This window comes from Dasypus novemcinctus, chromosome 11 (assembly GCF_030445035.2).
Source record: "Dasypus novemcinctus isolate mDasNov1 chromosome 11, mDasNov1.1.hap2, whole genome shotgun sequence".
Classification (NCBI taxonomy): Eukaryota; Metazoa; Chordata; class Mammalia; order Cingulata; family Dasypodidae; genus Dasypus; species Dasypus novemcinctus.
In genome coordinates this window covers 69,857,138-69,883,823 of record NC_080683.1, presented here as the reverse complement: position 1 = coordinate 69,883,823, position 26,686 = coordinate 69,857,138, and the positions used below count along the sequence as shown (strand labels likewise).

The following is a 26,686-nucleotide window of genomic DNA, read 5'->3' as shown; positions in this document are numbered from 1 at the left end:
TCAGAAACCCTACTTCTAAGAATAAACCCTAAAGAATTGAAAGCATGGACTTGAACAGATATTTGCATACCTATGTTCATAGCAGCATTATTCCCAATTACCAAAAAATGGAAGCAAAAGATGGATAAACAAAATGTGATATATATCTACAATAGAATATTTCTTTGTCATATAAAGGAATGAAGTTCTGATATATTCAACTACATGGATGAACTTTGAAGACATCTTTTTGTGTAAATCAAGCCAGACATTAAAGAACGAATATTGTATAATCTCATGGATATGAAATAACTATAATAAATTCATTGTCAGAAATTAGACTATAGGTTTTCCATGGGCCAGATGGGGTGTTAGTGCTTAATTAGTATAGTGTTTTTGTTTGGTGTTATGGAAAAGTTCTGGTAATGGATCTTCGTGATGGTAGCACAACATTGTGAATGTAATTGACACTACTGAATTGTGAATTTGAATGTAGTTGAAAGCAGAAATTGTGGGTTGTATATATGTTACTAGAATGAAACATTTTTTAAAAATTCCATAGGACTAAATATCACAAACAGTGACCCCTTAATGTAGGCCATGGACTGTGGTTAATGGTTTAATTACAGTGATGTTGTTTTGTCAGTTGTAATAGGAGTGCCACAGTGGTGCATAGTGTTGGTGATGGGGACTATTTGTAGGAGGTGGATATGTGGAAAATCTGTATTTTCTATATGAATTTTCTGTAAACCTGCAACTTCTCTAATAAAAAAATAATGGATCCCTGTCGAATAAGTAACATAGAATATAAGCATCCCAGGTCCTTCTTAATGAATATACATTAATCCAAATCAGGAATTCAAAAGCCAAATTAGGAAAAATAATATAGAAGATTGACTTTAAGAGATAAGCACTTAACTCACTTTTTTGGGTGCTTTAATTTCTGAGCTTGTATCAGACAAAAACTGGGAAACATCCAAAAAACAGAGCCCTTCAAGGATTCACTTTCACTGACTTGTCTTTTATTGTTATATCCTTGAAATTAATCCAAAATCATCACAATAACTAATCATATGAAATCCCCTTCTGAGTGTTACAAAATGTTGAGATTATTTTTTATAGCATAGTTTTACATTCCTTATAATATCAGAGCTCACAAATTGGTGGCCCATGAGCTATCTCCAACCAGAAAATATTTTAAAACTATTTTGCAACATTTACAAACATGGAATAATTAGAAAAATTTACATGCACCTATGCATAGCAGACAGTTCCTCATTTTAGTGACTATAGCTATGAAGAGCACATTGACAGAAGCTGATGAGCAACTAGTCCTTTTAGGTGGGAGCTGTCAGCAGTCTTCAGGATGTTCTAGGGTCTTAAACCTGGCATATGTTATTCATTTACATTACCTTCAGTCTCTTTACTCATTTGTATCTCTGACGTTAGATATAAGGCCTACATGCTAAATTAATTTTAAAACGCATTGCCAAAGTAATGTTTGCCCCCTATGGGAAAGGAAGTGCTTCTTTTCTGGGAATGAGTCATAAAACATTAACTACCAGGAAGCTCAAAACCAATTTGTATAGTCAACCAGACTTACTAGTACTGACTATATAAAATTTTTAAATTCTATTCTTCATTAGATATATTAATTTTGTCATATTTACCTTTTGTAGAAAAATACTGCAAATCCTTTGTTTGAATAGAATACACAAATTCTAAGATGAGGAAATATTAAACTCTTTTAAATGGTGAATGTATTAGGGAAAAATGAGATAAAATGTTTATTAATAGGATATATTATTTTGGGATTAAATTAAGTCTTCAGCTATAAACATGATACGATGGAAAGAAAACAGTGGAATTTAGCTCAGTTGCTGTTCAAAGAATGCCATTTAATTATTATAACAAAGCAAATTTTCAAGTAAAATTTAGCAATCAGATTTGCAGTTGACTCTACATTAAGTCAGAGATTATGCTGCTTCATTTTAACATTAATAACTTAATATTCTACCACATGGCTAACATAAGTCTGATAATTTAAAAATGATATATACAGTAACAAAAGTAAATGAATAAAAATTTTATATACATGACAAAAATATTTTTATCTAAACTTCCTCATTTTTAATTTCATGAGGGAATTTTAATTTTATGCAACTGACTTTTCTATAGAGTTGTATTCAACAATCTTGCTCAATCCTCTAATTTCCAGATTGTTAGTTTTAGATTTTACACATAATGTGTCATCTGTAAATCATGACACATTTCTTTCTTTCCAATTGCTATAATTTTACATATGTTCATTCACTTACTCATTTCGGTTTTACTGCATTGACTAGCACCACTGGATGTAAGTGGTGATAATGGACATCCTTTCTTTGTTCTCTATCTTAAAGAGAGAGTTTTCTATTTTACCATTATTATATCTGCTGTAGGGGTTTTGGTACATACCCTTTTTCAGATTACAAAAAATCCTTATATTTCTAATCTTCCAAGAGTTAACAAGCAGGAGTGTTGAATTTCATCAACCTCTTTGCCAAAACACTCTACCTTTGTTAATATATTATAATTGCCTTTTTAACTATAAACCACTCTTTCTACCTAAGGATTAAATTTAACTTGATCATGATAGCATTTCTTTACCCTGTGGTATTTGTTAATATTGGTGTTATAATTTTTCCATCAATGCTCATGAGTCACGTTGTCCTATAATTCTTTTGGTATTTGTTAATGTTAGCCTTATGAAATAAGTTGGGGAATGTTCCCTTATTTTCCTATACTCTGGTAGATGCAGTCTTAATATCTGAGTGACTACTTTTTAATGAAATATGCTATTTCTTGAGTTTCTGATTTCAGCCCTTAATGGTTCTTTTCTCTGGTATATGAACATTTTTCATGATACTATTTTTGTTTCTCTCAAAATAAAAATCAATAAATAACTAAAATAGCAATGTGTCACCATTTTTTTCTAGGTATATGAAAATAAATGCACCCTACTGTTATTTCTTGAAATTGTGCTTCATTAGATTTCTGATCTTAGAAAACAATAAATTTTTCAGGGAAAAGAACAGTATTTCAACAAAATTTTCTCTGGAAACATTCTTTTACATGTAAGTAAGTACAAACAATACTTAATGAAGAAAGTTACCAAAGGTAGCTGTGAATAATAGTTCCACTGGGTTAGGAATTATATAAGAAAAACATATTTGACATTTTAATTTTTCAGTTTTGCAAGGTGTTTGTTAGTTTTCTAATTCCTAAAAGACAGTATTTTAATGGTGAGAAAAACAAAATATCCTATTTAATATCCTATTTTCAACAAGTTGTGGCATGTCACTGTTAGGTGAAAGTGTTCAAATATATAAATTTCTCAAGATTACTGCATATATTACAACTGAATTTTTCCTAAATATTTTCCCTTTTTTGCTTTTGATATTTTCAAAATCAGGGCAATGGTCACATTATGGCAGACATTATTATCAAATTAACATAGTGAAATTGTGGCTAGTATAGTAATAATACCTTTTTAAAAACTGACAATATTTTTATGAGATTGTGTAGCTGAAGATGGCCACTGTATTTTTGTTGTTTACAATGATCTTTGCTCAAGTTTTTAATCCAAATTTTAAAACTCTAAGCCAAACATGATGAAACAATCATATACCATATGTTGATTATATCTAGTATTATCTTACACTGATGCATCACTGTGTCATGAATTATTTATTTCAATGTGGTAGCTTCTTTTAAAAGGGTTTTTTAATTTTATGGCTAAACTTATGGTCAATTTTATGTAAATTGGGAAATTAAAATTCAATATATAAGATGTTTTAAATGAAATCTAGACTTACCCAATATGAGTACCACTATGCTTTGATTTCAGTAAATTTTAAATCCTATTAGCTTACCAGGTAATATTTTTGTCTTCTGATACACTAAAATTAAATAGTAATTATACAATAAAAAAGCCAAACATATTAAAAAGTATTCCTCTCATCAATGATAGCTGGAATATAATGGCACTACTATTAAACTCTTTGATTTGAATAAGGTATGGTGGAATCTCAATAAAGTAATTTAGTCAAAGTAGTTTCTGTATTCTCAAGGATAATACTCTTACTCTTAAGGACACAATGATTAGCCTTCTCTGTAGATACATATCCAGGTCAGGATAAAATTTTGGTTCTTTAAAAAACGGTGTTCTAACCAAAAAATTTTTCTGTATGTAACTAGGTCAAATATTAATTTTGAAATAAATATTTATAAAAGTAACAGAAATTTTCCTGATTCTAAGTCTTGCTCTTTCCCACTGTAGGATGTGAGTGTGTTACTTTCAAAATTTAGACAGAGATTTTAAGGATCATTTCTGTATGCACTATAGAGTTTAGGACTAGTCATCACATTTAAATTGTATAACTGTGATCGGTTTGAAAAAGCACATGATTATGAACTTGTAAGGTTCTCTGGTGGCTTACTTTTGCTAGTTTAGGAAAAAGTCAATTTTCTTAAAGAAGACAAAGCTAATATATGATTATATATGAAGCAGATAAATATGGGAAAATATGTTCAAAAATTTTAAAAATTCATGTTTGTGTATCACTTAAATCACAGATTACAAAACTTATGTATAGTTAAAGAAGTCTAATTTGTAAATACTATATAACTCAATATAGAAGTAAAATATATAGAGTAGCTACTGAATATGACTTTTCATTTGTTAAACAAACATTTCATAAACAGAAATGAAGACATAGACATTATTGAAGATGTATTTTATGTATGCTTTTATTAGATGAAAGTTAACAACTCCATATAACAAAATAGTCATTTTATGATTAATTACACACTCTTAAAATAAACAATTATCATCAACTCCAATAAACATTAATAACAGCAGTTTTTGACAATATTAGTCTTTGAAGGGAGTGGTATAGGAAAGATGGTTTCTATACATTCACAGCAGTTAAACTGATTAAGTAATAAAATATGAATAATTTATATAAAATATCTATAACTCATGCATTGCATATACTATTTTTTAAGTTATTTCAGTTATTGATTTCAGACCTATAGTTTTAAAATTAAGAAATAAATTCTTTGTTTATATTTACTTGTGATCCAAAGGATCTAAACTGTTACAAGTTAAATGGTAAAGGGAGCTGTAATAATACCTGAGGAATATTTCAAAAGCATTCCTACAAAATTATTAGATAATTCTTCCTAATCATTGTCTTTTTACAAAGGGGAAAAGAGACATGATATTCATGTAGTTATAAACCACTATATCATAATGAGATCAGATTCCTTGAAGATTAACTTTCTGCCATTAAGACAGAATCAGCTTTATCTTACTTTTAACAGACTGACTTTTACTGACTGGTTGGGGTTATGCGTTGAGGAATCGCAATGAAGTGCAGAAGCAAAGTGTGCTATAATGGATTTTCTAAGTCTGCAATGAGAACAGTGTAGAAAGTGTGGTGGTAGCACGAGAAATGCTGATACTATTTTTACATCACTTTCTTTTAATCTCAGGACTATTCATTTAATTTTCTGTGATGATGGGTTCGAATGTACAATATAAGCAATGATAAAAATTCCTTTGTTGTAGGTATTCCTTTAAGTTTTAATAAAATAGGATATTTTATAAAAGATTACTAAGAATAACATTCAAGTTTATCCCCAAATAAGATATAGTAGCTAACTGCATATAAGAAAAAAAAAATCCACAGGCTATATTAGTTTGATTGACTCCATGAAGATGCTTGATTCTATCAAAATATCATAGTGATTTAGTCTTAAAGCTTCCCTGGCAGGTACTAGTGTGCTACTTTCCTGTGATATGATAATTCTCTGAGGAATGGCAAATTCTTATATTGTAAAAGTTTAAAAAATTAACATCAATCATGCTACTTTTCAAAGGCATGCTATTTTACTTCAAAACCTCTGCCTAAAAACTGATTTCATTGTGTGATGGGGTATTTTATGATAAATCCCAGTATTAATTTATGCTTTTAATGAGTATCTTCATGCTCTGAAGAATTCTAAGCATTATTATTTAGCATTCTCCTACTGCTTCTCTTTAATAGAATTAAATATCAAGAAATGTTTATGTAGTAGCATATACATTAGCATATACATTAGATTTTTTACTATAGTTACAGTTACAAATATTAACTATAATAATAGAGTGCATTTTATTCTCTAGTTTTAACAATAAAAGTAAGAGATTCATGTATGCAATTATTGGTCACAAGTGTTTTAACCTGATAGGTTCTAAGAAAGTATAAAATTCTAATAAGGATATTAATACATAAATGAATTTAAGGTATTGTCTTTTAAATGAATATTATTATCTCCATTAACTGTAACTTAATCAATAGCCAAACTTTAGGAGTAAGTTTAGCTAAGATACAAAAGAACTTTTAGTTCCATGTCCCTAAAATCTAAAATTGTGAACAAATTTTCCCTATTACTTTTGCTTAATTACACACTATTTTAAGAAGCAAATTCAATCCAATTATTTTTTTCCTTTCTTATGTAACTTTAAGTCTCTGATTAACATTACATTTAAATATATGAATAATAACATGTTAAAGATTGACAGGGAACCTTAAAAAAGATAAGTAAATATTTTGGGTATTAAATCTGTAATAACTGTGAAACAATTATGTTTTCCAATCATTGACTTTTATGAAAATACTCTCCATAGCATCTAAGACCTAGAATTCAGCATAGTAAAGTAGAAACACTAAACGTGCAAAAGGTAGCATGCTATACGTAACCAAAAATCTGCAAATGATGATACATATTGTGCTATAAAAAATGCAGGACTTCCTAACACAATATGGCTCACAGTATGGTTTAAGGTACATAATTTTATTTTTCATTCAAATGTTATCATTGGAGAGTCATCCAAAGCCTGAACACTAATACAATAATGATGACTGAATCACTGGACAAAACATTAGAAAGGAAATGTACACTATCACAAAATCATTCATCCTTTTAGGTCTTAATTCTCAATAGTTATACCAAATATACAAACAGTCCTATTTCTTTGGGCCCAGAACACAAGTAGGATTTAACTGTGTATAAATACAGACACTTAGCTACTGCAAAATCAAAGTTAATTTGCCACCAGACTAGAATATCAATATCAGTCAGAAATGCAGCAAATTTTCCTCAGGGCAATATTGTGAAGGCTGACAATGACAATAATATCCCTTCTGAAGACTACATATTTTATCAAGGTAACAGTAGCAGTACATACTGATTTTGACAGTGTTCTTCCCATAACTCAAAAGGAATGTATTGAAATTTATTGACATCAATAATAACTAATCTTTAATCAATGCATTAAGAAACAGGTGGCTGGTGATCTAATGCATAAATTGCCCTTTCCTTACTGTATTTTTCAGACCACTTGCGGGTCAGTTCTAGATAAAGACCTGGTTTATGAGGTCGGTAGTCCAAGTACACTGTATGACTGTTTCTTTTGGGAACAGCTTTTTCAATCTGAGTTCCTTCATGCCACTCATTAAAAGAGGTGATAGAAATTAAACTGGGATGGGCCTGCAGTGCAGTATTCAAAGCAGCTTCGTAATACTTCCCATTGACTCGGTTCCGAGTGTTGTGAGAATTCCATGGACGGATGCTGGTATCTATGTATCCTGGGCCCACACTTGGAATAAATATTAAGTTGTAGCTTTCACAAAAGTGTTTTAGGCCAGCCCAGTTCTGATGTGATGAGCCATAAGTAAAGCCATTTGTGGCAAAGTATGTATAAATTCCATCAAAACCACTGTGAAGAATTTCATATTTATGTTTTTCTTCTACTAGAAGTGCAATAAACAATCCATCATAAGGAGAATTCCGAACACTCCGAGACCCTGAGACGGTTAACAGATTGGCCCATTTTTCAGGCTTTGTGACATAAGAATCATAGACATAAAACATAGGAAGAGCACTGCCAGTCCTAGTCTTGTACCTGTAAAAGGCCGGATGATTTCCATATCTAGAATGCAAACATATGTAAAGGTGAAATGAATATTCACAATTTATTTGCCATAGGAAAAAACTGTTAATATATTGAAAATGAAGTTTATTAGTGCAATTTAAGTAAACTGTTCAACTTCTTTGGGGAATAAGTTACATAAATGTAATCATTAAAAGCATTAAAATCTTATACATTGGAAATGAGATATTGGCTACATCAAGACATCACTGAACAACAAATCAATGATCTCAGATATCTCATACTGAAGTTTACAAATAATGAGTTATTCCATAAAAGCCCATTATTTTCTACGTGAATATATAAACAACTCTGTTTTTGTTTTTGTTTTTTATCGGTAATAAACGTCCCACTGTTGCTGACAGGTTTCTTTGTAAGAGTACAACATCTGTCACAGACCACTATCAGTAAAATCCCTTAGCAAAACAAAACTGCATTAATAATTCTTCCCTTGTAATCAGAATAAAAATTAAAACACTAAATGGACATCCTTTTCTATAAAAGCAGTTCATAAGTGATGTCAGCAAAATGGTTGAATAGGCAGATCCAACACCCATCCCCTCCCCAGAAACAATGAAAAATGAGCAGAAACAGTCAGAACCAACTTTGTCAGAATTCTGGAAAATCTTAAAGATTTACAGCAATGAGTCAAATGCTGAATCAGGTAAAAAGCAACTTAAAACCAGTAGGAAATCTTTGCAATGTTTTTACTTGCCCTTGCTGCATTCTCCAGTTAAAAAGGTAGAAATTGGCAAAATGGATAAAACATGACCCAAATACATGCTGTTTAAAAGAGACTTATTTTAGATCCAAAGGCACAAATAGGTTGAATGTGAAAGGATGCAAAAAGACATTCCACGCATATAGTAAATGAAAGAGAGCTGGGTGACTCTTATTAAAATACGAAACTTCTCTTTAAAGGCAAAATTCATGAGATTTAAAGAATAATATCAATTTAAAGTATCATTATGATAGCAATCATAAAATATAAATACATTTAATAGTAAAAAGAGCAATCTTTATTCACACAGAGAGTGAACTGTAAGAAATTTCCAAAATGTTTCCCAAAATGATTGTAACATTATAAAAACAAATTGAATTTAATTTATTAAATATTCCAGATCATAAATCACTAATATCTCTCAAATATAATTTAAATGTACTTTTCTTGTAATTAATTATCATTGGATCATATAATAGCAATTATGAACACAGAAGAGACTCACTTGTCTATAATGTATTTGACATTTTTGTACATGTTTTGATCATCTCGATTACTATATGGTTCTATGTGAAAAGTGACCTGAAACAAACAAAAAAGTTTATTAGAGGAAAAATTATCTATGATGTAAAAATAAAAATGAAAGTATAAACCATATTTTTATAAAGTGACTTCTTTAAGATGCTAATTTAAGATGAATACTTATTGAACACAGAAGTTACTAGAGAATTCTAATAGTAATAACATTTACTAAGAGATTTTTCTGTCAATACTATGCTAAAAATGTTATACTTAATAACACTTAATCCTCCTGCCTTTATAAGGTAGTTACTACCATAATCTCCATTTTCTAAAAGAGGCAATCAAAGCTAAGATAGTTTCAGTAACTTGCCTCAGGTCAACCAGGATATGTAGGAATATATTCTATATTCCTACATATTTTTCTGTGTGAAAAAGTTAAAACAAAACATAATCTAGAAATATCTGGATTTTTTTTCAGATGTTTTCATTAAGTTTATTTTTATTTTATTATTTTTTAAATTTATTGAAATATATCACTCATACATAAACATACATAAACAGTAAGTGTAGAGTAGTTGTGAACTTACAAAACAAACATATAACATCAAACAAACATATATAACATCTCACCCTACCACCAATAACTTGCATTGTTTTTAAACTTTTTTATGTTTAAATGGATCAATAACAAATTTCTGAAAAATGAAAGTTTACTGTATCATTAAAGTAACAATTTACAAAAATATCTACATTTAATTTGTACTAGAAATCAAAGATTTACAACAAATCTACTGGGAAAAAAAAGATATCTACTTGTACCATAAAGACAAATAATTTTCAGAATGTTTAATTTATTGATATGATTTACATAAAGCAATACCAAAATATTTTTAAAATACTGTGCATAGATGATTTAACTTTTTAAAATAAAAAAACTTAGCTACATATACATTAAAAAAATTGTGGCTAATAAAACCAATTTGTATGCCACTTAACTAGCAATGTAGATTGTACAGATTGTATTTCCCACATATGGTGAATTCTTTAAGATTTATTTTAAAAGATATGCAGATTTTCACTTTTATTCCTAGTTCACTGACTGACCATCAATGACAAATATTATGGCAATCTAATAAGCTTATTTTTATTGTTTTAATTTTAGGTTTCAGGCTCTTTGAAATGCTTATGGAACTAGACTTTTATGTCACTCATAAAAAGTGACTGTTTTCAATTACCCAATTAAAGTGAAATATGTATTTTGCATTAATCAGTGCTACTAGTTTTCACAGAATCAATACTAGAGTCAAACAGTATTTAGTAAAAATATTATTCCCTACTTTCAATAAAGTTAAGATTATAGTAATATACAAAGGGAGTCTTTGTCAGTAACAAATTAAGGTCAAATTCATTTCTGCAGTATATTGTTAGTATTGCCGGAGCGGTTAGATTTTTCAGTAACTCTGATATTTATTTTTTAACTTCAATTGAAAGAAAGAATGGCAAGGTTGGCTATTTTCATTCTTGTATTATAGTTACCATGGTTATTCTTCTTTTCAATGCAGTGTTGTTATATTCTCTGTTAGTTTCCATTTTATATATATAAAGAACACCATATTTCCAAATGAACTTGCTTTTAAAGCTGCAAACTATAAATGGCCTGATTCTTTTGAAAATGCAGACCCATATATTTGTAGCAAATGTGAACAGCCATTATAGATAAATATATAATATTTTGTTAATTCTTCCTCATATATTTCTAACTTTTTAACTGCATTAAAATTACTTTACAGGTTTATTTAATGATGTGATCTAGTCACTGTCTCTCTTCCCTTTGGAAAATTCTATTAGATCAATATTAAAATAACCTTAAAAATTACAGGATCCTATATATAAAATTAAATATTTGTATTATTTTTAGGTTAGAGACTGAGGATCATATAAATATTCTCCCCACATTCCCCACTGCATGCCTCTAATGTTGACCTTGCCAGTCTCTAAGTGACAATCTGATCGTGTTTTACTCCTTCTCCAACAACTTCTATTCCCCACCTTTACCCCTGCAAACCCTCCTAGGTCCTTTCACAACAAGAATGAGGAAGATGTACTTTGTACTCATCTCTTCCTGCAATGACTTGTGTTTGCCTGTGATGGCCAGTAGATTAAAAGTTTCCTTAAGGACAGAGAAAATATCTTCTACTTCTTAATACTGTCAGCAACTGAACGTAGTAGCATCTGGCACAGCAGGAAATGAATGAGTGAATGAATGAGTGAATGAATTCCAAATTAAACTCTAGATCTTCCATGTATATTCCAGTTAGGAAAGAATCACCAAGTTACCACCATAAATTCACATTATTCATTTAGGTACAAGAAGAAAAAAAGGGGGAAAGGAGAAAGGTCATGCAAAGTATAACATATTTCAAATGAAACTGAAAAATCATTTGAAAAAGAGAATCATGGACATACTGCATGCAAGAGTTTCACACAGACTAAAATCTAATGCCAAGTCTGAGAATCAGATATAATGACGACTCCAGGGCCATAGGCCAATAAATAATGGATACCAATAATCCAATAGTATGAGACATGTGATTTATATATAAAGTAGAAGAAAAAAAAAAACTTGCTATCCACATGTCCACAAGCATCTTTTTTTCTATTTATTCCTAGGAACCTTATATACTTTGCTATTATAAATGGTACGTACAATTTTTTGAATTACAATAGTATATGTATATAGGAAAAGTGAAGATATCATAGATGTATAACTTAATGCATTTTCACAAAATAAATATACTCATGTAACCTGAACTCTGATCACAAAAAAGAACATTTCTGGCACTCCTTTGCAGATTTGCAGAAGAGCTCCTTGTTCCCTCATCTAGTCACCACACTTTCCCATAAGGGTAACCACTCTTCTAATCTCAAATAGCATACATTGGGTTTTATCTGTTTTTTAATTTTACAGAAATAGAATCATAGTGCTACTTTAAACATTCTATGGCTTGTCATTTTCATGAGCATATGTAAGCATTTCCATTGAATACATATTAAGGAGAACTACTGGGTTATAGCTGTGGTGTTATGTTCTAATAAAATCTGCCAAACAGTTTTCCAGAGTGGTTGTACCAATTTCACTGCAGTGTATGGGAGTTTTAAGTGATTTCATATCCTTGCCATCATTAGGCATTATCAATCTTTTTAATTTTAGCCACTCTGGAGTCATGACTGATATTCTATATTATTATTCTATCTAAAACTTTAACTGAAAAAAACAGTGAAAATAAAGTTTTACATTTTGTTGCATGAAATAACAGATGCTCAAAGTAGCCAAAAACATTAAGAAAACAAGCTTGAAAAAAAAAGCAGTCTGAGAATAAGTATGTTTTCCCCTCATTAAAAAACATTTTTTCTTAAAAGGCTTACTTCTAACATATTTATAAACTTGGGATTAACTTTTCAAATTCTATATTAAAAACCATCGAGATTTTTAACTAGGATTGCATTATATTCAACAAATTATATAAAACAGATACATATGTTTGAGGAAAATGGCCATTTTTTCAATCTTGCATCATCCCATCAAATTCATTTTTTTCCAATAATGCAGGTCTTTCATATCCTTCAACAAAATGCTATAAATATATTCATATACTTACAGCTATGTTTTCAATTTTTTCCCATTTTTTCGTGATTTTATTTTTGCTTTAATGTAGGAAAAATATTGATTTGTTTGAGTTTTTTTGGTTCCAGTCACTTACTGAACTCATTATTTTGAGTAGATTTTTAGACAATTTAATGGGATTTCGAGGTATTTACCATTTGCGAAGAATGATTCTATTTAGAATTTTTTGCCTTTTTCTTTTTAATCAAACTGCTCTATTTACAGTCTCCATAATAGCACTGAATAATTTTGATAATACAGAACATTCTTGTCTTGATTTCATTTATACTGGGCATGAAAGTATGATGTTTGATATTGGTTTTAATATCCTTTATCAAGTTAAATATCCTGTTCTTTGTTTATTAAGAGTTTTGTTAGTTTTATTAGTAGTGAGTTTTTTTTCTTAAATTTTCAGTATTCATTAAGATGGTTGTGTTTTATCTCTTAAATAGTCAATGAAGTTTTATATTTACTTAACACTTATATAGTGCTTACTCTGTGCCAGACGTTAATCTAAGTGTCTTACCTACATTATCACATGTAATCTTTATAACCACTAAGTGAGGTAGGTTTTGTTACTATTTTTATCTTAGAGGACAGCAAACTGAGGCACAAGGGTTACATACATAGTAAGTGGTTGGACTTTATATTCTGGAAACTGTTCCTAGATTCCTGCTAATAAACACTTGTTATCTAAGTTTTCTTTAGGAATTATGCATCAGTTATATCAGCTTATAAGTCTCTTTCTTGTGCTATCCTTGTTTAGTTTGGAACAGGATTATGCTATAACCATAGAATAAGTTTGTAAGTTTTCTGTGACAGCCAGCCTCCTAGATGGCCCCTAGTGATCCCTACCTCCTGCTATTCATGCACATCCTTCCAAGAACACGGCGGAAGTGAGAGCATGTTACTGCCAAGATAAGGTCAACAAAAAAAACTCCAGCTTCTGTACCACTCTCTCCCTCTTGGATCCCTTTCTTTGCAGAAGACAGCTGACATGTCTAGAGGAGATGAAGAGACTCAGCAGCCCTGTGGAGAGGCCTTTGTGGCAAAGAACCAAAACCTCCAGTCCAATAGTGTCAAGAAACTGAGGCTTGTCAATAACCACATGAAAGAGCTTGGAAATTGATTTTCTGGCCCACCTTGACTGCAACTGCAGAAGAAACCTTGAACCCAATCTACCCACTTAAGCCACTGCCAGGTCCCCGAACCTTGAAAATTACATGAGATTATAAATGTTTGTTGTTTTAAGCTGCCAAATTTTGGTGTAATTTGTTACACAGTAATAGATAACATGCACATTTCCCACTGTATTTCAGTATGATAAGAAACTGTTCCTTGAAGATTGAACAGTACTGACAGGTAATACCTATTTGGGGAAGATAAATGTTCAGTTCCCTTTTAGATCTTTTTCCTAGGATAATTAGCCAATGTACATGCTAAAATTTCTTCCTGCACACAAAAAAATAACACTTTTTATAGTTTCCTTTAAAAACTGTCCAGTTTTTGTATATTTCAAAAATCTGATATATATTCTTAAACTGTGTTATTCTATATAGGTATATTTCCTTTAAAACTTATTACTTTCTTGCTGTCCCTTTTTAAAAAAACTTTCACCTATGGTTTGTCTACTGTGTTTTTCTTTCCAAAGATGGAAAATCATGATTAATTCACCCAGGCTACTGATGAAGCTTTGGTATACTATTTAATTAACTTCTCATTTCATTCTTATTCATTCATTCATTCTACTTTGTTTTAGCTTATTTTGTTATTTCTATTCTTTTTTAAGAATTTGGGGCTGATTTATCTTCCATCCTTCTTGGTTTCTAATTTAATATTAAAAATTTTGCTTTTGTATACAGCTTTGACAAAATTTCATGTCTCAGTAGTATTGAAAATGCCGTTTTCTAAGTGCTATTTATTTTTATATCACTGGAAATCTGTTTTGATTTTCTCTTTAATGCAAGTTCTATTTTTTAATTATAAAATATAATTAAAATTTTAACACTTTAATATTTTTAAATAGCCTTAATGGTGGACTTTCAGTTGTACTGAATATGGTTAGTGAATACAAATTTTATGATTATCACTTTCGTGAATTTATTCACATTAATTTTTTGAAATGTACCTTTGAATTTTAAAAATAATGCTTACTTTTGCTATTTAGTTTAACATTTTCCTTTGCAATACTATTTAATCTTTTAATTAATTTCTGAAATAAATAAAATCTTATGCTGTGAGAAATTTTCCCTTACATAAAATTTCATAATAATTGGGTAAAATATACTTGGTCTAACAATTGTCTTAATACTTTTATCTGAATTTTATAAATACATAATTATGTGAACATCTGTTAAGATTTAAATGTAAATCAGGTTTTGACATATTTTTTAATAAGTCTATTTTCTATCTACTTTATAAATATTTAAAATCATGGTTAATTCTTATTTTTAGTAGTTCTTTGACATATAAATCTTCACTGATTTGTTTTATCTTCACAAAATAATCCCATTTATTTTCTACTAAATAAACAATAGATTAATATAAAACATGGTTAGAAAAATAGTGAAGGATCACAAATTTTGATGCAGACAAGGCTTGCAACTCATATGTTATAGAAACTTGCCTTATGAAGTACATATTAAAGATTTCAAGTCATTATTTTCAGATAAAGTTCTTAATTAAAATGACTATTATAAAATTGTAATTACTCTCCACTTGTCAAAAAAAAAAAAAACGTATTTAAAGCTTAGAAATAAAAGAAAATACCTTCAGATTATATTTATGAGCTTTATCCAAAATAGTTGGTACCAAGTCATCAGTAGGTTCTCCATTTTCATCATTTGAATCAGGTGGGTACCAAGACAGGGCTAGTACCCCTAATAGAAAAGACCAAAAATAAAAATAAAAAGAAATGGATAGAGTAGTAATGACAACAAATATTTTTAAAGAAATAAGCAAAATAAGTACCAATAGTTAACAATAAAAAAAGAAACATTTTCATAAAAGGTATTATGAGCTTATTTACAGACTACATATAGTGGTTTTATTACTTAGCATAGTTAGGTTTTATGAAGTCTTTATTAGGCATCAATACCTTTTAATAGAAGATTCAAAAGAAGTAAAAAACTACAATATTATACTTCCCAGTAATACCTACTTACATTTGTTAAACTGATAAATTAAAAGTAGGTGTCAGAAACAAGCCTGCATAAACACTAATTGGAGAGGGAATATGTGAGATCAACTAATTGAAAGTTTCATTATATAGAGAGATATATACATGGTATTCAAGCTGCTGAAAACCAAAAATGAAGAAAAAATCTTAAAGGCAGCCAGAGACAAAAACAGATACTTATAGATATGTATAGGCGATGATAGACTATTCTCATCAGAGACGAGGAAAGACAAAAGATAATGCTGTAATGTTTTTAAAGTTTCAAAAAACCCCAAAACCAGCCCATACAGTATTGTATAACAGATGAAACATCATTCAAAAATAAAGGAGACAAAACGAAACTGAAATACTTAATGGAAAACAGACCAGAAATGTTAGAGGAAATTTTCAGGCAGAATAATTATAACAACATACACTTGAATCTACACACAAAAAAAGTGTGAAACACTGGAATGGAATAAACAAATATTGTTTATTTAAGTCTAGTTTCATGCTTCATTGGCAGAGTTGTATAGTTTAAAAAGAGATGGTATGGCCTGCAAAATAAAAAATATTTACTCTGGCCCTTTACAGAAAATGTTTGCCAAACTCTGGTCTGCAGTAATACTAGTAATGTATATGTTTTATATACTAGAAGAATGTGCAAAAAAGTACAGGATGGAGGATTCAATAATATACTGCTGTAAGGTCCATCTACTACACATAAAGTGGTGAAACATTAGTAAGTAGACTTTGATTGTATAAAGGTATATTTGATAAACCTTAGATTAACAACTGAAAAAACAAACTGAAAGCAAGAAGTTTTAAATAATAAATAATGGAGACTAAATAGAATCATAAAAATTGCTTAATTAATCCAAAAGATAATAGAAACAGGGAAAAAAACAATGTAAGAAATAGGATGCATCTAGCAAGATAGATTTTAATCAATCACATCAATAATAACAAGTTAAAATGTTCTAACCACAGCAATTTAAAGATACAAATGTAAGACAGGATGAAAAAGGACTAATTACACACTATGTGTTAGAACACAACTTTAGTTAAAAGCAAAAGCATGGAAAACTATAAACCAGACAAACATTAACTAATCAAAAAAGGCTGTAGTAGTTATATTAATGTCAAAGAAGATTTCAGAACAAATACTACTGCCAACAATAAAGAGGAACATGCCATAATAACAAAGGACTCAATTATCCAAGATAATTAATAATCCTTACAGAAAAGCTTCAAAATATATGAAGCAAAAACTGATAGATCTGAAAAGAGAAATAGATAAACCCACAATTTTACCTGGAGACTTCAATACTCCTTTTTCAATAATTGATCAAAGAAGAAAGAAAATCTGCAAGGATAGAAAAGACCTGAAAAATGCTATCAAGAAGTTGACTTAACTAATGATATAAGAAACTCTATTCAACAACAGCAGAATACACTTTCTTTTCCAATTCACATAGAACATGCACCAAGACAGACCATAAATTAAACCTTAACAAATTTTAAGTAATATAAATCATGAAAATATATTCTCTAACCATATGAAATTAAGCGAGGAAACATAAAAAAGACATCTGGAAAATCTCCCACATATTGAGAAATTAAATTATTTGAACTAACACATGGATGAAAAAAGTAGGTCTCAAATTTAAAAAATATGTATGTTTAGAGGAAAATGTATTACAGTAAATATTTTAACAAGAGACTCAAATCAGTATACTAAGCTTCCACATTAAGTCAAGATAAAGAATTAAACCCAAAGAAAGGGAAATCATGGAAATTAAAAAGAACAGAAATCAATGGAACTGAAATGAGAAAAATAGAGAAAATCAATGAAACCAAATGCTGGTTCAGTGAAAGAATAATATCAATAAACCCCTATATCTCTAAGATGAATTGACCAAGAAAGAAAAGAAAAAGAGAATTATCAATAACAGGAATGAAAATAGCAACAACCATACAAACTCAACAGACTTCAAAAGGATAATAAAGAATAATACAAACAACATTATGTCCATAAATCTGATAAAATAGATTAAATGGACCAATCATAATCTTAGAAAGACAAAAACTACCAAAACTCACACAAGAGGAAATAGATAACCTGGAGAGTCCTTCATCTCTTAACAAAATTGAATTTGTAGTTAACACAACCATGAAAAATCAGGCCCAGATGATTTCACTGATAGAACTGACCTTCATTATTTGATAAATGACATTTATAAACACCCTATAGCCCACACAATACTAAATGATGAAAGGCTGCTTCTCTGTTAAGGTCAGAAACAAATCAAGGATATTATCTCTCGCCACTCCTATTCACATAAAATTTGAATCCTAGCCAGTACAATAAACCAATAAAAAGAAACTAAAGGTATTATAAATAAATAAATATATATATATATATATATATATATATATATATATATAAAACTTTCTATTTGCATTTAACAGGATTGTCTATATAGAAAACAATCTACAAAATGTTCTTAGGACTAAAAAGTGAGTTCAACAAAGTCAGAGGATAAAAGGTCAATATAAAAAAACTGTTCATCTATATACTAGCAATGATCAACTGGAAATTTTAAAAAAGTTTCAATAGTACGATAAGCCTCCCCCTTAAAGAAAAATAATTATAAATGTAAGAATTTATGAAGGATCTGTATGCTGAAAATTACAAAATTCTATATCTAAAGATAGACTTTCCCTATAAATGGAGAGATATATCATGATCATGTCCATGAAACGGAAGATGCAATACTAGTTAAAATGTCAGTTTTCCTCAAATTGTTTTATAGATTCAATGCAGTCCAAATTCTAAAAGGTCAAATTATAGATATGGGCCATAACATGCAAAAGAATTATAATAGCCAAACAATTTTTAAAGAGAAGAGGAATCACACTACTTGATTTCAAGACCTATTTTAAAGACACATAATCAAGACAAGGTGGTATTGGAGAAAAGATATACACACAGATCAATGTATCAGCATAGAGAATGCTGAAATAGACGCAAACAAATAGAGTCGTATGATTTTTGACAAAAGCAAAAGAACAATTTAATAAGGGGAAGATAGCCTTTTCAACAATAACCATATACACACTATGATAGTTTAATTCTTTATAAATCCCAAAAAGAAAAAGATTATGTTTTTTAACTAATCCATTACTGAGGGCTATGGAGCCCTTCGGCTTGGACCACACAGGTAAGGTATGACACAGGTTGGGTTTCCACCCTCTTGCTGGGTCTTATATAAATGGAGACACAGAGGAGGAGAAATATGAGAAAGGAAGCTGCCATTGTTGATCCTGCCATGTGAGAGAGGACTTGAGGTTCAGCAAAGTTTAAGTGAGAAACCCCCAAGAGGCTGGGCTCATGTTGCAGCTCAAGGCTGAAGAGACAAGCCATATACCTGATAACTCACAGCTGAACTTGGGAAGAAAGCAGAGCAGCCGAGACTGAGGCCAGAGGCCCAGAGACAAGCCCTACGCCTGGTTGCCCACAGCTGAGTACGGAAAGATGGTAGATGCTGAAGGCGAAGGCAGAGACCTTGGCAGAGATTGGTCACCATCTCTGCCACATGGCAGGACACCAAGATCACCAATAGCTGACTTTTGTGAGAATACACAAAAGTGCTTTGATTTGGACATTTCACGGCCTTACAACTGTAAGTTTTACCCCTAATAAAATTCCCATTGTATAAGCCAACCCATATCTGGTACTTTGCGTTGGCAGCTCAGTGGCAACTAACCAATATTTTAAGGCTTAACAGAGAGCAAAGTGTGCTCAATTTCCAGTCTATACTGCCCTATTCAAGATGACAGGCTTCCCACAGAAAATTACAAGGCATATTTAAAAGCAGGATACACAACATTCTGCCAGGAGACAAGGCAAATAAACTACAGTAGGCAATAATAAAAATAGGAAAACTGTATGCAACTATCACCAACCTACAATTATACAAATAAGTTTAAACCTGGAATTGCAGCTATTCTAAAAAGATAAAATAATCAGATTGTTATGTTACATTTAAACTTTAAAAATGTAATTCATTTTACTTTAACTTCTATTTCATTAGCTTTTATTTACATATTTTAAAGGCAGGAGACTCAGATATAAGAATTGTGACCTTAGGAAAACAGGAGTTTTCTACTTTTAGTGTGTTAGTCAGCCAAAGGGATGCTGATGCAAGGTACCAGAAATCTGTTGGCTTTTATAAAGGGTATTTATTTGAGGTAGAGATTAGAGTCATAAGGTCAAAAAGAGTAAGTGACTTCCCTCACCAAAATCTGTTTCCATGTGTTGGAGCAAGATGGCTGCAAGTCTCTGTGATGGTTCAACTTTCATCTTCCTCTTAAGGCTTCATGGTCTCAGTTTTTCCTGATATCAGCTGTAGGCTGGCATAAAACTCTTTTCCCAGGGTTCATCTCTTTCCGGGCTCAACAGCTCTGCCCTCTCCATAAGGTCAGCTAAAAACCATCAGGCAAATGGCTAGGCTCTCTCCCCAGGGGTCCAGTGTCAAAAAACTAAGCTCTCTCCTCTGCCATGTGGTTTTCTGTGTCAGTCTCCACCCACCACGGAGGAGGGGGTTCAATGTCCTACTGAATCAAAGCCCTAATCTTAACTTAATCAAGTAAAAGTGAAACCTCTGAATTTAATATAATCAAAGCATATCATACCCACAGGAACAGACCAGTTTACAAACAGAATCAATATTTCTTTCTGGAATTCATAAATAATATCAAACTGCTACACTTAGGAAATACTCTAATGGCTGACTTCCATCTAGTGGTTTTGAAGTACCACTGAGGAAAACAAGAGGACTCCTATTCATCTTTGTGTCTCTAGAATCTAGTGCTTTGACTAAACAAATATTTAATGCTAAACTGAAGGAAAGGGAAGATAATTTTAAAATAGAGTAAATCACGTTTTGGTTAGTATACCAGTTTTCTATTGTGCCATAATGAATAATCACAAACTTAGTCTTAAAACAACACAGATTTATAGTCTTACAGTTCTGCAGCTCAGAAGTGTGAAATGGATTTTGCTGGGCTAGGATCATGGTGTCAGAATGAATGATACCCCTTTGTGGAGGTTCTAGGGGAGAGTCTGTTTCTTTATAGTAGGTCAGCTTTTAATGGCCACCACCTCCTTTAGTTTGTGGTCCCCTTACTCTGTCATTGAAGTAAGCAATGGTGTTTTCAGTCTTTTTCACATCAAACTTTCTGACTTTCTTTCCTTCTTCTTCCACTTTTAAGGACTCTTGTGATTAGATTGGGCACACCCAGATAATACAGTCTCAAGGTCAGCTGATTAGCAACCTTAATTCCCTATGCTATTTAAGGTAACATCTTCCCAGATTCTGGGGATTAGACATGAGCATTCTTAGGTGTTCTTAATCATGAGACCCCACTAGTTTTTCTAAAATTAAATATATACACATATATACACATACACATACACATACACATACCTCCATTGCCTGGTATTTTTAAAATCATAAGATATCAGTTCAAGCCAATATATGATATGGGTTCATTTACTGAAAAAGACATGAGACACGAAGAGGCTGCAAATCTAGCAAAGGGTTCTTATATGCTACTTGATAAATTTCAATAATAATAATAATTGGGAGTTTAAATATAACAAATATTTCATTTTAATTTCATCCTTTCCTAGGAAAAAAAAGGGGGCGGGGTTCGGACCATTAGAGTTTATATACAAAGTACTTCTAATTTTAAAAACAGAAAATCAACTGACTTTTACTCTGCGATATAATAATATCATTAATTCATGCAGTAATTCAATTTAAGAATAAAAGAAAGGGTATTTATAGCAAAGGAAAAATATGAAAGCTAAAGTCAAAGCATATTCAATTATACAGAACTTTAAATAATCTTCATTTGCTATCTTCTGCAATGTAGAAATCCAAGAGTTAGCATATCAACTCCATGGATTAAAATAAGTGTTTTGCATTTAGTATTTTTATAGTCAACTTATTCTCTAATAACAATGAACACTGCTTGATATTTCACTGTAAGAAATCATTTGTTTATTTTCAGATGGATTGGAATGTTGTCACTTTTATTACTAACAAGTGGTTGTTTATTTTTCCCAGCAGAAAATCATCAGAAATTAAAATATATACAGCATTGTTAAACTGTCAACATTTAGAATAAAATAATTGCATTACCAACAATATTTAGAAATAATTTAACTTTTTAATAATATTTATTAGAAAATTAAGAAGTGTGGTGAAAAGGTTTTTATATAAATAGGTTTTTATATAAATAGCAAAAATCTAAAGGTAAAACGAAGCTTTTCTTCAAAATCACAACAAAATAACATAATAATATTTCTAGCTGAGGGAAAAAAACCCTTCATTGTATACAGTTCAATTTGTATAAAGAAAATTAAACCTTCCAAGAATAATAATTTTCTGTCAATCAAGCATAGTTTTTCAAAGCCACAAAGAATATTCTTGAAATAATAAAAATTACTTGAGAGTGATATAAAAGAAAATCATAGAATTGTAAACGATAGAAAAGAAAATCATTTGAGAAGGTAAATCAGTAAATAAAGACAGCCACATGCACACACAGCACACACACAATCAAGGCTGTTTAAATTTACTAAGCCTATTATAATACACATAGAAAACTAGAGCCTTCAGAATAGACTGGAAAATTGGATTTTTAAAATAACTGAAAAAACACAATTACTCCACAGGGAGGAGGGGGAACCTAGTTATCTTGCACCTATTTGATGCAGATTCATAGAACTCTGTAGTGTTTTGTTCATGAGAGAACACTGCATTTCTCTATGCACTTATCAGCTCCTTAGTGACTTTGTACCAGTACGTAGAACTAGAAAAATGAAAGAACATCCAATTTCTGCTTGGTCCTACTGCTAGGGGCACTAACAAGATTGAGGGAACTGAAAAAGGCAGGTTTTACAAAAAGAATATCAATCAATTTAAGAATTTGCAGGCACCAAATTATTTTTTTCATTTTGTTCACCTGTGGGACAATATGAATCTTATCTATATATGTGGAATTGGAGTGCCTGAAGGAGAGGCCAGAGGAAGTATGGGAGGCAGGGGCAACAATAAAAATAACTGCTGACCTCATCAGAAATATAAGTCAGAACTCAATTTCAGCATTGAAATTTTTATAAAAAGAAGAAATGAACAAACTGTTAAAGGAAGTTTGTGCAGACTGAAGGAAAATGACAGCAGATGAAATCTTAAAACTACAAAATAGAATGAAGAGTGATGAAGTGGTAAAATGTGGATAAATATGAGACTTTCTTTCCTTATTTAAAATGTTTTCAAAATGCTAATTTACTGATTAAAGAAAAATAACACGTTGTAGGATTTAAAACTTAGGTTACAGTAAAAGCACTGTAACACTACTATAAAACAAAAAAGGAAAAAATGGAAATACACTGTTTTAAGTTTTTATGTTATAATTCTATAAAGTATTACCCAATTAAAGATAGATTATAAGTTAAAGGTGCATATTGTAGAATCTAGGGCAATTACAAAAAAAATTAAGCTTAAAAAATATATCCAATAAGCCAGAAGAGCATATAAAATGGAATGATAAAAATATTTCAATACAAGAGAAGGCAGAAAAAGAGGGGGAAACAAGAACAAAGATCAGATGGGACAGAGAGAAAACAAATAACAGGATGGAATATTCAAAATCAATCATATCATTATTACATGCCTTATATGAAGAAAAAACAGAAATTTTAAAGGGACTTTCACACTAGTTTAAAACACACACACACCAAAAACCAAGACGAAATTATATGCTATATGCCTGAGATTTAAAAAAACTCAAATGTTCATCAACGGGTAAATGTAGAAACAAATTTGCTATAATCATACAATGGGATAGTATTTCACCATAAAAATAATTAAACTACTGCTATGTTAACAACATGGGTAAATCTCAAAATTTGCTGAGCAAAAGAAGTCACATACACACAGAAAGAAATGTTGCGCGATTTCAATTTTTGGAAATTAGCAGAACATTTGCAACTCATCTTCAGTGATAGAAATCAGATCTACAATTTCCTTGGGAAGGGAGTGGAACTGAATAAGGGAAGTACAAAAACCTTTGGGGCTCTAGAAATATTTTACTTCTGGAATAGGGTGATATTTAAACAGGTATATACCTTTGAGAAACATCATTGAACTGCATACTTAAAGTGAGAGAATTCACTTGTATGTTAAGTAAAGCATAACTTGATAAAATTCAGAAAAAGAATTTTTAAAGTATATAAATACATACATACACACACGCAACTAGAATAATTACCTATTGAAGCTGAGCGCATTTGTCTCATATGAGTTTCTATGACAGAAGGATCCCGAGAGCTGTAACTTCCCAACTCAGGGTAAAAGCTGGAGCCAATGTCTTCTGGGGGATTGTGTCTTCCTTGTGGATAATTCTTGGCTATTCTAGGATCCCAATGCTCCAAGACTGGATGGTTCCAATGTATATATTTACCATCAAATTGTGGATTTCCATACCAACTGTAATAAAATACATGTAAATAATAATTCAGGGGTGGCAGTTCTTCCAGGTTAAGTTCAGAGGCTTTAGAAGGTTTCATAGTGATTTCAACACTTTTTAAATTCTTGGCATTTGTTTCACTGTTGGCTCTGTCACTCTTTTGGGAATCATATTTTTTCCCCAAGTGAATAGTTCGTTGACGAAGGTCTGGAAGAAGGTCAAGTCCAAAAGGATCTCCGAAAGTAGCTGTATTTGGTCTCAGGGTTTTTAAACCCATCATCAGAGAAAAAATAAATAGAATAAAAAGTGACAAAACGATGCAAGTCCTTCTCCGAAACTTTGCCATGATGACATACTTTAAACTCCCAAAAAGTAAATGTTTAGCTGCAATTTATTGGAAAAAGACAATTAGTAAGTGGTATTAACAATATTTTTCTATATATTCAAAATGAAAACAAAAAACCATAAAATTCATTACACTGAAAAATTAAGAAAGTGTATTTGATTTTCATTATATCATCAAATATTGATTCTACAAAAGAATCTATACATGACCAAGCTAAATGACAGTAATGATTTGAAAATACTATCTTCATTTGCATGCCAATTACAGTTAGTCAGATAAATATTTTAGGAATTTGATTTAGGAAGCAAAATATATTTAACTTTCATCACAGATACAGATTTGTGTATATTCAGTACAGAAGGGGAATAGTCTTCTATGGACTAAAATCTTTTAAATACAAATGTAAAATTAAAAGATCACAGTTAATGAAAGGATATACTAAAAAGGATATATTAAAAAACCTAGTCATAAAATGGGTTTTCAACAAAGTCATTTTTTAACTAAAATAATAATTTAACAAGAAGGGATAATCACATTTTAAAATGACATTTTAAAATGGAATAAAATCAGACAAAATAAAAACAAATGACAGCAGAGGAAATGAATTATCACATTAAATACTCTCGAATTTTGAAAAATTTGATTACTTTGTAACTTTAAAAAGCCTTATTAAGCAAAGGTTATAAACACAAACATAACTTCCTAAATGGAATACTATTGTACTTTGATATTTGTATAAATATTTGCAAATACAAACATGTATATACGTGTGTATGTATATATGTATTTATGTGTATATTTATATATACATGTTTATATGTCTGTATTTTTATACAATATTCTCTTTAGAAAGTATTAAGAAAAAATGACATTACATTAATAAAATCTCTCTCTAACAAATACATATTTATGTTAAAATAAATATAACCCTGATAGAATAGACAGATAAGTAAAATTTAATCATAAACAGGTAATTTTTTCACACATAATACAAATATATTCTATTCACTGCTGTTCTATTACATGTATATGCAAGAAATACTAAGAAGACCAAACACATTTCTTTTAGAGTTAAAATCATAAAGATACTTTTCAAAGTCAACCTTGTTGGATTGTGAATATATCACACATAAAGAATAATTTAGCAGAAATGTGACTCACTTAAAGAATAATTAAAAGGTAAACATCCAAGTAAAGACTATCCAAGTTAAGAAAACCATATTGCCAACTTAAAAGGCCCTCTCTACCTTTTATGTTCCCTTCCAATCACCACCCCTGCCCTTCTCCCTGCTTAAGGGAAACTGTTTGACTTTTGCATTTACCATTCATTCCTTCATCTTTCCTTATAGCTTTCCCACCACATAAGCACACCTAAACATATTAATTCATTTTGCATACAGTGTGTATGCATGTACATATACATATATAATATGCATATTTACCTTATATATAAATATGTGTATGTCTTGCATATTTATATATAATATGTATACTGAATTATATTTATAATAAATGAATATAAAATACAAAAAACCCTGGGGAAGCAATATTAATTACCAAAGTTCTCTGATACTTTCCACATTACATCATATCAATTTCCTCTTCCTTTCTCTTAAAAAAAGCTATGAAAATGGATTCTTATAACAAAGGGATTAAGTAGATGGGTTTGGGGATTTTGATCTAATAAGTGTATTAATTCACCAGTATATGAAAATAGTTTCATTCTTCCTAAA

General features: G+C 30.4%; 1 protein-coding gene across 2 annotated transcripts in view; it reads right to left on the bottom strand.

Annotated features, from left to right (window-relative positions):
• Positions 1–4,745: 4,745 nt before the first annotated feature.
• MANEA (mannosidase endo-alpha) overlaps positions 4,746–26,686 on the bottom strand; it is a 43,675-nt gene continuing 21,734 nt past the window's right edge. For both annotated transcript variants that reach the window (XM_023589831.3, XM_004462078.3), the window contains exons 2-5: positions 24,410–24,991; positions 15,676–15,785; positions 9,226–9,302; positions 4,746–7,999 (exon numbers count right to left, since the gene is read on the bottom strand). In XM_023589831.3, coding sequence (XP_023445599.1) covers positions 7,342–7,999; positions 9,226–9,302; positions 15,676–15,785; positions 24,410–24,953 — 1,389 coding nt within the window. In that variant the 5' untranslated portion in view covers positions 24,954–24,991 and the 3' untranslated portion in view covers positions 4,746–7,341. The remainder of the gene's footprint in view (positions 8,000–9,225; positions 9,303–15,675; positions 15,786–24,409; positions 24,992–26,686) is intronic.